The 12103-nt window shown below is 41.5% G+C and overlaps 1 protein-coding gene across 1 annotated transcript in view; it reads left to right on the top strand.

Annotated features, from left to right (window-relative positions):
• The window catches only part of Tbcd (tubulin folding cofactor D), a 278977-nt gene that overhangs the window by 41484 nt on the left and 225390 nt on the right, over positions 1-12103 (top strand). The window contains exon 5 of the mRNA XM_068226641.1: positions 11796-12012. Within this exon, the coding sequence (XP_068082742.1) occupies positions 11796-12012 (217 nt within the window). The remainder of the gene's footprint in view (positions 1-11795; positions 12013-12103) is intronic.

Here is a 12103-nt window from a genome sequence, read left to right as displayed (position 1 = left end):
AGTAGACCAATATGCCAACCCTAATTATAATATTAATGAAATAACAGATAAAACCAATATTTTATTTAATAAAATCATCCCTTTTATAAAAAACTATTATCTGAGAACAGTCAATAAACAACACCACGCGCAATCCACAGCGCAGGAGAAAGACACGACTAACTCCACCTCTACACAGTTAGCAACTCCCCTTCCCCACCCCTCCATTCCCCTCACGACAACAGACACTAATACCACAAGTTCACGATATATTACATGCCAAGCTGCCAAGCGATACACTTCCCAATCATCTCACGACAGTAAGTAATCTCTACAATACACACACACACACAAGTTTAACACTTTAACATTCTAATACGCTTCTAATTGATTTCATTTACTTTTTACAGATAGTTAGCAAGTATCATAGACCGAAAAAGAACCACCTACAACAACAGCTTTCATAACCCCAGCAGCACATTCATCTTCAATCTGTATATTTAACAAGACAATATAAGTTTATAGTGATTGGACTTTAGCAAATAGTGGCCAATAGTGCCCCATTTGAACTTGGCATGTACACGTGAAGAACAGTACTTCATATGAAGATTTACAAATTTACAGGACTGCCTCTTACCTTTTAACTTGCATATTGAAATGTACCATTGTCTTATGTTGCATTTAATGTATTTTACACAGTATATATTTGAAGAGGTCATTCAGTACAGGTTTTAATTACCTGGCATTTCATTTCTCAACGCAATCTCAAATTCAGATTCACATTATTTAATTTGACAAAGTTTATATAAAGTATACTACCCCATTTGAAATTGACACATACGCATGAAGAAAGAACAATACTTCATATGAATTTCACAAAACGTATATGATTGTCTTATACCTTTCAACTTTTGTATATTGAAGTGTGCTAATGTCTTCTTTGCATGAAATGTATTTTAAATAGCATATAATTGCAGGAGTCATTCAACAGAGGTTACAATTACCTAGCTTACTATTATTTCAAACGCATTTCACTTTGTTATTGTAATTTCAACTTCGAATTCACATTACTCATTTTGACAAAGTCTAAGCCTAATAAAAAGTATACTGTATAGGCACATGCGGCTACATTTAAGCATGTTTAGTCGACTAAAAACAACGCAGTATGAAAGTCCTTTTAAAGAACTATTACTAGTAAAACTTGAACGTTAATGCTATATTCAAGATCAGGTGTAAACAACAAATTTTATCATGTGTTATAATTCTTTTAATGTGTTAAAGATAGATATCTTTTTAATATTCTTGATCCTCTAAACTTAGATGTAAGAAGCAGAATTTCACTTCTAGACATACTACCTAATGTCTATCAAACATGACATGTTTATTTGTAAGATACAACTGTTAAAACATGTATTCTAATGTGTATGTAAATGACAGCTGAGGATGACTTGTGATAAGTCGAAACCGGTCCTATTTTAAAAAACATTATTAAATTTAGTATTGATAAGGTGGATCTCTTTCTTTCTATGACATACTATAGATATCAATACGGAACATCATGAAATTTATTAATCAAGATGCTTTTGTAAATATCGTTGGAGGCCCAGGTAACCGAGAGTGAACATTTTTAAGTCCTGCGTGGGATTCCGTAATGTAATGAAGCCTTTCTTTGTGACATGGTTTCATTTCTTCTTGCTGTCAGACATTCTTGTAGTGTTTCAGCCGAATAGACAGCATATCTTCTTGCCCCCAACTTCCTTCGGTACATTGTGAGGCATCTTAAAAAAAAAAGAAAAAAATAGTTGTTACATTCATTAAAGGTCTTGAAGTACCACTGGGAATTAAGAAAAATGCTATTTGTTTGGGGCGTTGATCTATGAAGATCTTTTGCCCCTACTGGCACCATATGTGGGGAAACTGCGTGTATTATGTAAATGGCGGAAGTGTAATGTGTTGAATGTGAGGAAAGGAACATTAAGGACGACACAAACACCCAATCCCCAGGCCAGAGGGATTAATCATTACAATTAAAAACTCCTGACCTGGCCGGAAATTGAACCCAGGGCCGCCGGGTGACAGCGGATGCGTTGCACCGTACACCGTGCGGCCAGACATTGCTGGGGATACTTTGCTCCACTTCTGTTGTGGTGCAAAGTAAACCCTCATGGCGGCAAAATATACATGTCGTGATAATAATTAGGTTATAATGGATCGTATGTTCATAAATATAAAAACATTTACGGCATTAGAAAAGCTTTCTGTGTTATGAATGATTGTACTTACCACAGTATTCCTATTGGGAATGTCCCTATAAACAGATTTTTCACACGGATAATTAGTTCACAACCGAATTTGCACAGAAACTACAGACAGATCAGTCAACCTTAAAATCTGAAGATAATTTACCTTCCCGTGTACGCTGCTGATGCACTCTATTGACCGAGAGTGGAAATATCATGCTGTGATTCATTCCATTCCATTTCGGAACTTTTTCCCGAAATGGTGCAAAGTTAATCCCCAAGGAGCAAAGTAACCCCAGTAGACGGTCTCAGAATGTTTGTCAGCAGGGTAGGGGAGGTTGTGGCATACAATTTCTAATAACTAGATTGTGTGCCAGAAGCCTGGATTAAATTCCAACCCTCTCTGCAGTGCTCATATGGAGTGAGGGCATGTGACGTGGTTGGTGATTCATCTGTCAGATAGAGATGTAAAGCCTTGAGCAGACCCCTTTGTGCTATTCGACAGGATTAGGCTATGTGCCAGCACCAGGCTTCACCCTCTCCCATCCTACTATCATTATTATTATTATTATTATTATTATTATTATTATTATTAGCGTATGGTAACGTACACAAAACAATACAAAGATTAAATATACAGCACAAAATATTATATACATAATTACAAGATAAACACATAACATTGAAAACAATCGTGCAAGCAAAAGGGTTCAAAGAGTTAGATCCAAGTTCTCTAGCCATTGTATGGCCTCAGAAGAAGCCACCACAAAGTCCTGGCTGGATCCAGCGAATGCCCTTCCAATGCATTTGGTGACAATATGGTTGATGGTCTGCTTAACTGCACCACAGTCACAGGCTGGAGATGATCTCATACCCCATTTAAACAACATTGATCCACATCTCCCGTGGTTAGTACGTACTCTGTTGAGGGCTACCCATGTCTTGCAGGGCAAATCAAAGCCAGCTGGAAGATTCTTATAATTGAACAGTGTCTGCCATTGAATCGGAGCTACGCTGTTCCATTCTTGTTGCCAATCAGTTTTTGGATTGATATCCCTCCTAACAAGTTCCTGTGCTGTTTGAATAGGAGGAGATCTTGATTTGAGGCGACTGAATCTGGCGTTAACATCTTTATGGACAGGGAGATCAGGATTGGTTAATATCTTATTGTATTCTCTATACAAGTTGTTCATGTTGTAACCAAGGATGAAGTTTACAAAACACAACTTTTATTGCTTCACTTTATGATATTTACACAAATAACTGAAATTTATTTTGAAGCAAAAAAGGAATATTGAATCTTGAGAAAAGTCTGTCTTTATACAATATGTACAGGTTTACAGTCTTTATATACACTTCTATCTTGAAAAGATAGTCTTTGTGAATTGACACGTTGATAGTCGAGAACTATCTGGCACACTAACATAAATGTTCATGAGAGTCCTTGTTTGTAGAAGTGCCTGAATTCCTAAAAGCAAGTTCAATTGATTGAAGAAATTCCACCTAGCGAAACTAAGGGAGCTTGCATAACTTAGGGAATGAAAATGGCTTGTAAAAGAATTACGGAACATAGGCAGCGGAAACAGGTAAGGGAGCGGTGACCAGAGGTGAAACCTCGTACTGCCAGAAATTCAGTCCACCTGGTCGAAGCACATTTTCAAGAGGAGTAGCCTCCGTGCTCGACGTAGGGTGTATTCTGGAGCTGGACACCGGGGCAAGTGGGCAATTGAGCAGGTAGGGAGCTCCTATTTATAGTACACTCGATGGTCAGGCACGCGCACTGAGGGCTGCGCGTCGAAGCTAGCAGAATGATACACAGGCGCGCGTGCAGCTGGCTGGCGGTGCGAGACGGGAGCGCCGGACATACAACACCCTCCCCTCCTAAATGCGCCGGTACGGCGTGAAACGGCGGCGGCGCTGGCGGCGACTGCGATGCTGGGGCGGAGCTGCTGAGGTCGCTGTTGTATTGTCCGGAGCTGGAACTGGGCGGAGTGGCGCTGTCTCGTCCTGAAAGGAACCCATTGTTATTAAATGATCTAAGGCGCGTTCAGCAATAGATTTATCAGGTTTAGCAATAGCATCAATAGCTGGACAGGGGCGGTAGCGCAGACGTATCTGATCTTGATGGCGGCAGATACGTTTCTCCGTAGTCTGTATCTCGTAGAGACGATGACCCAAAGATCTGCAGATGACTCCAGGTATCCAGAGTGGGTTGGATTTGAATGTCCTGGTGTAGACCTTGTCGTTGAGGGAGAACTTCGTTGGTGAGGTCTTATGCTGGGCTGGAAGAGGCTGTAACAGAGAAAGTAAAGTTCTGTGAGGTCGTCCATGGAGCTTCTGTGCAGGAGTGATATTATCAGCGCCGGGTAGAGTTCTGTAGTTGTTTAAGAGTTGGAGCAAGGCTTGGTCTTTAGTTAAGCCTGAAGAGACAGCTTTCTTCATACTTCTTTTAAATGTTTGTACGAAGCGTTCAGCTTCACCATTAGATTGAGGGTGAAAAGGTGGTGCTAGGATATGACGAATGCCATTATGTGTACAAAAGTTCTGAAAAGCAGTAGCTGTAAATTGAGGTCCGTTGTCCGAAATGAGTACTTGCGGTAAACCTTCTGTAGTAAAGATTTTCTGGAGAGCACGAATGGTAGCTTCGGTTGTAGTAGTCGAATGCATATCCACGACATATGGAAAGTTTGACAGTGAATCGATGACTATTAACCACATGGAATTGAGGAAAGGACCTGCGAAATCAATGTGAACTCGTTCCCATGGAGTAGTAGCAGGAGGCCATGAAGCAAGATCAGAAGACGGGGCGTTCTGATTCGTTTGACATTGCTCACAATGACGTATTAGCTTTTCGATGGCGGCATCAATACCGGGCCAGTAGCAGTGTTGACGGGCGAGTTGCTTTGTTCTGGGATCTTATTACCAGGATGGAATAAGTGTACGAGAGGCTTATGATCGGTAATGATCAGGAAATGGTTGCCATAGAGATATTCATTGAAACGGCGAATACCAAAGATGATGGCTAAAGCTTCTTTCTCTATCTGTGAGTATCGACGTTGATGGTCATTAAGTGTTTTCGAAGCGAAGGCGATGGGGCGTTCTTGTCCATGACGATCCTTCTGGGAGAGAACGGCACCGACACCGTAGTCTGAAGCGTCAGTAGCTAGCGTGATGATCTTGTCGGGCTGAAAATGAGTGAGTTGTATAGCTTGAATTAAGGCGTTGTTGATTGTTTTCCATGCCTGTTGGCATTGCGGAGTCCACTGAAACTTAACACCTTTTTTACGTAGAGCGTTTAATGGAGCTGCCACTGTAGCGAAGCGTGGAATGAACTTATTATAATAGTTCGCTTTGCCTATGAAGGACTGAAGCTGCTTGAGGTTCTGAGGTGCTGGCATGTTTACTATCGCTGAGACATTCTGTGTACTAGGACGAATTCCATTCTTATCAAGTATATGTCCTAGGTAGTGAACTTGAGGCTGAAAGAAGGTACATTTAGCGAGATTCGCTCGTAGGCCATTGTCTTTCAATTTCTGGAGAAGGAGGCGTAGATTGGTTAGATGTTCCTGATGATCTTTTCCAGTAACAATAATATCATCCAGGTAGTTAGCACAACCGGGAATGGAGGCGGTGAGTTGAGCCAAATAGCGCTGAAAAATAGCCGCGGAGGATGAAACACCGAATGGGAGCCGCTGGAGCTGGAGCAGTCCGAGAGGAGTGTTGAGTGTGAGAAATTTCTTAGATTCTTCGTCTAAAAGTAGCTGGAGATATGCTTCTTTAAGATCAACTCGAGAGAAGAATTGTCCACCAGAGAGACGACGGAATAAGTCTTCTGGACGTGGAATAGGAAAGATATCTGTGTCGAGTTGTGCGTTGACTGTAGATCGAAAATCACCACAAAGTCGAACATTACCATCAGGTTTCTTGATTACCACGAGTGGAGTAGCCCATTGACTAGAAGTAACTGGTACAACAATTCCAGTTTGTATCCATCTTTCTAATTCTTTCGTGACCTGGTCTTGAAGTGCTAGGGGTACTGGACGTGCCTTGAGGAAGCGAGGCTTAGCTCCGGATTTCAGCTGTATGTGAGCTGTATAGTCTTTTGCTGGTCCGAGCTGAGAGTCGAAGACTTCAGGAAACTGCGCTAGGAGAGCGGTAACGTCAGAAGTAGGATGCAATGTAGATACGACGTTAATGTTGTCATGTATCTGGAAACCAAATAAGTTAAATAGATCCATGCCCATAATGTTTGATGCAGTGTAGTTGTTAACTACGAGAAGAGGAATGGCCTTCTGAATTCCTTTATAACTAGCCTGAAGCTTGATTTGACCTTTGATGTCAATTTTCTTCTTGTTAAATGTCACTAGCTGGATGTCAGCTGGAGAGCATGAAGGTGAACCTAAGTCGTGGTAGGTAGTCAGGTTAATAATAGAGACAGGTGATCCAGTGTCTAATTGAAAATCGACAGATCGATCAGAGAATGAGAGAGGAATGATGATTTTGTGAGAATCCTTTGTGGGAAGAATAAGATTGATCTGATCAATTTCCATGTCTTGGCGGGGCTGTATATGCTTCCGGCGCGCTGCAGTAGTCTTAGCAGGGCGGAGCGAACTTTGACAGACAGTCTGAATGTGGCCAAGTTTATTACATCGTTCACAAGTAGCTTTGAAAAAACGACAGTCACGACGTTCATGATGCTTGAAACAACCTCGGCAGGAAGGCAGGAGTTTCGAGGTGCTTGTAGAATTGGGCTTCCGTGGAGCATTACGAGAGGGAACCTGGCGAGAATGCTTGGTGGAGAGCGCCTTATCCGTACGGTTCACTGTAGCAGAGGACTTGCGGGCCTGAGGCGAGACTTGTGCAACTTCGTGTGGAGAAGCTATGGCTGCGGCAGTCTTGGTAGTAAGCTCATAAACCGTAGCAATACGCTGGACGTCTTCTAAAGAAGGGTTACTCTGCTTGACAGCGTCAAAACGTATTTTGTCGTCAGGAGTATGTAAAATTATCATGTCCCGAATGAGAGAATCAGTGTAGGATGAACCACAACCGTCCTTGGAGCAGATGAACTGGCAGGGTTTAGCTAGACCACGCAATTCAGTTATCCATTCAGTATGTGTCTGATGGGGTTGCTTTCTGCTCTGAAAAAATTTATAGCGAGCAGCCACTATGTGAGGAGCTTTGGCATAGTGTTCCGTGAGACGGGCCAAGAGCTGCGTGAAGGGTACCTCAGATAAGTGTTCTTCTGGACTTAATTTACGTAGTAATTCACACGTAGCATTGCCAACCGAACTAAGAAATAGTGCGCGGCGGCGTTGATCGTCTGTGACAGAATGGCAGATGAGATGCTGTTGCAAGCGGGCTAAATAAACTGACCAGTCTTCCTTAGCTGGATCAAAAGCAGAGAACGGAGGAATAGCTGATGGCTGTGTAGATACAGAAATAGCTTGAATAGCCTGAATTAATGCTGCCTGTTGTTGTTGCATAAACTGTTGTTGTTGCTGCTGTAAGGCTTGGAAGACCGTAGCGAGTTGTTCCGCAGTAGCCATTGCGAGATGCGTGCAAGCAAGAGTAAGGTAAGCTGTGTGTCAGAACTGGTTGGAGTGTCGTTGTTGTTTAGCACGTCGCCGTAGAGTTGACAACTGGGCCCGTGGAATTGTAGTGTTGGTTTCGTGTTTACCTCGTCGCTATAGAGTTGGCAACTGGGACCGAAGAATTGTAGTTTGCTGCTTGTTTACCTCGTCGCCATAGAGTTGTGTTGTAACCAAGGATGAAGTTTACAAAACACAACTTTTATTGCTTCACTTTATGATATTTACACAAATAACTGAAATTTATTTTGAAGCAAAAAAGGAATATTGAATCTTGAGAAAAGTCTGTCTTTATACAATATGTACAGGTTTACAGTCTTTATATACACTTCTATCTTGAAAAGATAGTCTTTGTGAATTGACACGTTGATAGTCGAGAACTATCTGGCACACTAACATAAATGTTCATGAGAGTCCTTGTTTGTAGAAGTGCCTGAATTCCTAAAAGCAAGTTCAATTGATTGAAGAAATTCCACCTAGCGAAACTAAGGGAGCTTGCATAACTTAGGGAATGAAAATGGCTTGTAAAAGAATTACGGAACATAGGCAGCGGAAACAGGTAAGGGAGCGGTGACCAGAGGTGAAACCTCGTACTGCCAGAAATTCAGTCCACCTGGTCGAAGCACATTTTCAAGAGGAGTAGCCTCCGTGCTCGACGTAGGGTGTATTCTGGAGCTGGACACCGGGGCAAGTGGGCAATTGAGCAGGTAGGGAGCTCCTATTTATAGTACACTCGATGGTCAGGCACGCGCACTGAGGGCTGCGCGTCGAAGCTAGCAGAATGATACACAGGCGCGCGTGCAGCTGGCTGGCGGTGCGAGACGGGAGCGCCGGACATACAACAGTTCAATCTTCTAATTCTAGGAGGTTCTATGTGGCTGAGCACTGGCAACCAGAAAAGAGGAGTAGATTTTACTGTGCCACTTATGACACGCATTGTTTCATTCAAGACCGAGTCCACCTTTTTAGTATGAGAGCTGTTGATCCAAACTGAAGAACAGTACTCGGCTGTGGAAAGCACCAATGCCATAGCTGAAGTACGCAAAGTAGATGCAGAAGCTCTACATGTGGAGCCAGCAAGCTTGTGGATGATGTTGCGTGACCTTAATTTGGCTGCTAGGTTGGTTAGATGTTTGCTGTATGATAGCGTTCGATCGAGAGCAACTCCAAGATATTTGGGGTTGGCATTGTGAGGGAGAAAACTTCCATTAAGTGACACTTTCAAGGTGATATTCGCTTGTCGGTTATTTAAATGGAAGAAGCAGGTTTCCGTTTTACTAGGGCTTGGTTTCAAGTACCACGTTTTGAAGTATGCACACAGAACATCCAGGTCTGCATTTAAAGTTCTCTCTATCACATTAGTATCCACATGCTGACTAATTATTGCCAGATCGTCGGCATAAGCAAATTGACGAGAGCTCTTGACCGGTATGTCTGCAATATACAGGTTAAACAGTAATGGAGAGAGAACAGATCCTTGAGGTAGACCATTGTTAAGTACCTTTATTTTGCTGTGATTTGTATGCATGACTACCTGGATAATTGTATTTGAGAGCATATTGTTAATCAGACACGACATTTGACCACACTTTGTCAGTTTAAAGAACTTATACACAATACCTTCTCCCCACACTGTATCATATGCAGCTGTTAGATCAATAAACACTGCCCCAATCCTTAATTGCTTTTCAAAACTTGTCTCAATATGTGTTGTCAGAGCAAGCACCTGATCTTCACAACTACGTTGAGGTCTAAAACCAGCTTGTTCAATTGGAATGATTCTAAAAATGAGAGGGCTTATTCTATTGTAAATAAGCCGTTCCAAGAGCTTAAAGCAGACACTCATTAAGGCAATTGGTCTGTAGCTTTCGATAGAATCCGTAGGTTTACCAGGTTTTAAGATAGCTAGTATCTTAGTTCGTTTAAACTCTGAAGGGAGTTGACTTGTTCGGAGTATGTTAGAGAAAAACTGCACTAGCCAGTTCCTTATATTTTAGCCGCAGTGCTTCAAAATTTCTGGGTGTATACCATCAAAATCTGGGGATTTTCCATTTTTCAATTCATTTAGGGCAAGCAAAAGCTCTTGCTCAGTAAAAGGAGCAGAAATGTTGGAAGAAGTAGTGTACTGCTTTCTCAAATGAGACAGTTCATTTTTAATAAACCCTTTGTGTAATTTGTCTGGCTTGGATTTGGACAAACTGGCAATGCGACTGGCAATATGATTAGGTGAAACCTCTGGTTTCAGCTGGGGACTGTGAGGTATTCTTCCTAGCTTCTTCAGAAGGCTCCAAGCTTTTCGACTTGAGTGTCTGAAGTCCAGTGTATCCATGGTTTCCTTCCATCTGCTTCGTCTAGCTTCATGTAGTTTATGAAGGAGCTCGTCAGCTACATCTTTTTCACCACTCCTCTGGAAATCTTTATAAAGTAGTTCACAAGCCTCATCCCACCCTGGTATAAAGTCCTTTCTCACTCCACGGGGAATATGTTTTTTAGCACATGTTAGAATAGCTTTCACAAACCTAGAGTAGTTACTAACCACAGGAGGAATCCATCGTATGGTACTGTCAAGGTCAGCTGATTAGCTCTCCCAGCTAGCTTTACTAAAGTTCCAGCGAGGGAGTGGAGAAGATCTTATAATAGGGATCTGCATTCCAATTTCCAGAAGGACAGGTCGATGTTGACTATGTGGAAAGTTCATAAGAACTTTACGAAACACAGGTAAGTTTGAGCCCTGATCACATGAAGCAAAGCACAAGTCAGGATTGGTTTCTGAGTCCCATCTTCCTGACTTGAATGTAGGTTTGTCTTTTGGATTGAAAATCAGTTGCATGTTACAAAGCTCTGCCCACTCTATAAGTTTTTCTCCACACTGATCACTATATCTATAACCCCACAGAGTATGATGACTATTGAAATCACCCACATAGATGGATGCGTGAGAGATTGTTTGAAGAACACTGTTAGGCCACTGAATTCCTGGAGGTTTATAAATATTTATGATCGATACATCATTAACTTTTGTAGTGATGTTGAAAATGCCTGCATCAGAATTAGCAAATACTAAATAAGTGCAGGTGATGGAATTTCGTACAAAGGTTGCAGTTCCATAAGACTGATGATAAGTAGCTCCCAGTAACTTGTATCCAGGAATGTTTCCTCTTGAACGAAGCTGAGATTGATCAGAGGCATGAGTTTCCTGAATGCATATTACATCAACATTTTTTTCCAATGCCAGTTTGGAAAGGTAGTCACTTTTAGATCTACTGATTCCTTCAATGTTGATTTGAAGGACTCTCAGAACAGTTCCCAAGGGCTTTGCAGATTGGCTCTGAAAAGAGCTAGTATCGTTCGTTTCGTGTACCATTAGCCAGGAGATCACAAGTGATATCATGTCATTCATTTGATCTCATCTCATCTACTCCTCTGATGAGGTTGACGTCAGGAAGGACACCCAGTCATAAAAACTCTCTATGAAGATTGTCACTTCATACCCAACCCCGTAGAGGAATTGGGATAAGAGTTGGACACACATACCGTCCAGTTTCTGTTCAACGTGGAGCATTCCTTTTATACACGTAGCATGGTTCTGTGCAGTCATTCATTACTACCTCCTTATTGCTGGTTTGTCAGCAATGAATACATGCATTTCAAACTAAGTGCTTACAGAAGAACATGCAGGATGATAGGTGATATTTTCATGTAGTTTATGAACTGTGAGGGGTATAAATTCAAAGAAATAGAGGCAGCTGATTCACTTGGTATAGGATAGAACTTCTAAAATATAAATATTTCAATGATTGAGAAATGTAACAGAGAGGAATTTGCAAGAGTAAGTTTGTATTTCATCAATTTCCTTGTATTATAACAATATGATTTGGAATGCTTGCTATTATGAAACATCTTCTGTGAAATTAGAAGCAGGGTTGCTGTATTTTGGTAGTTGCTGCCCTTGAAAGTGGAAAATAATTGCAGTCTTTTTTTTAAATAGGTTTGACTTTCTTAAAGATGCGAGTGGCCGTGTGGCGGTACCAACGGGGCTGTAGATCTCTTGCTGACAATCTGAGCTCAGGAGATCAAACTGTACGCAGTGTACAGCAAGTTTCAAAGGAGAGTGAAGTTTCGGAGGATTTTGAAGTCCCAGAAGAAATTGAAGAAGTGATCGAAGAGTTGATGCAAACCCTGAAAGATTCAGAAACTGTTATAAGGTAATGTGAGAAGGGTCGTTAACAAACTATAGCTTATCATCCTCCTAAGATATAGTATTTGCCATTAGCCAGATATGTTTTGTTAATACCT

The sequence above is a fragment of the Anabrus simplex genome, chromosome 3, assembly GCF_040414725.1.
Source record: "Anabrus simplex isolate iqAnaSimp1 chromosome 3, ASM4041472v1, whole genome shotgun sequence".
Classification (NCBI taxonomy): Eukaryota; Metazoa; Arthropoda; class Insecta; order Orthoptera; family Tettigoniidae; genus Anabrus; species Anabrus simplex.
This window is presented reverse-complemented; position numbering and strand designations above follow the sequence as displayed.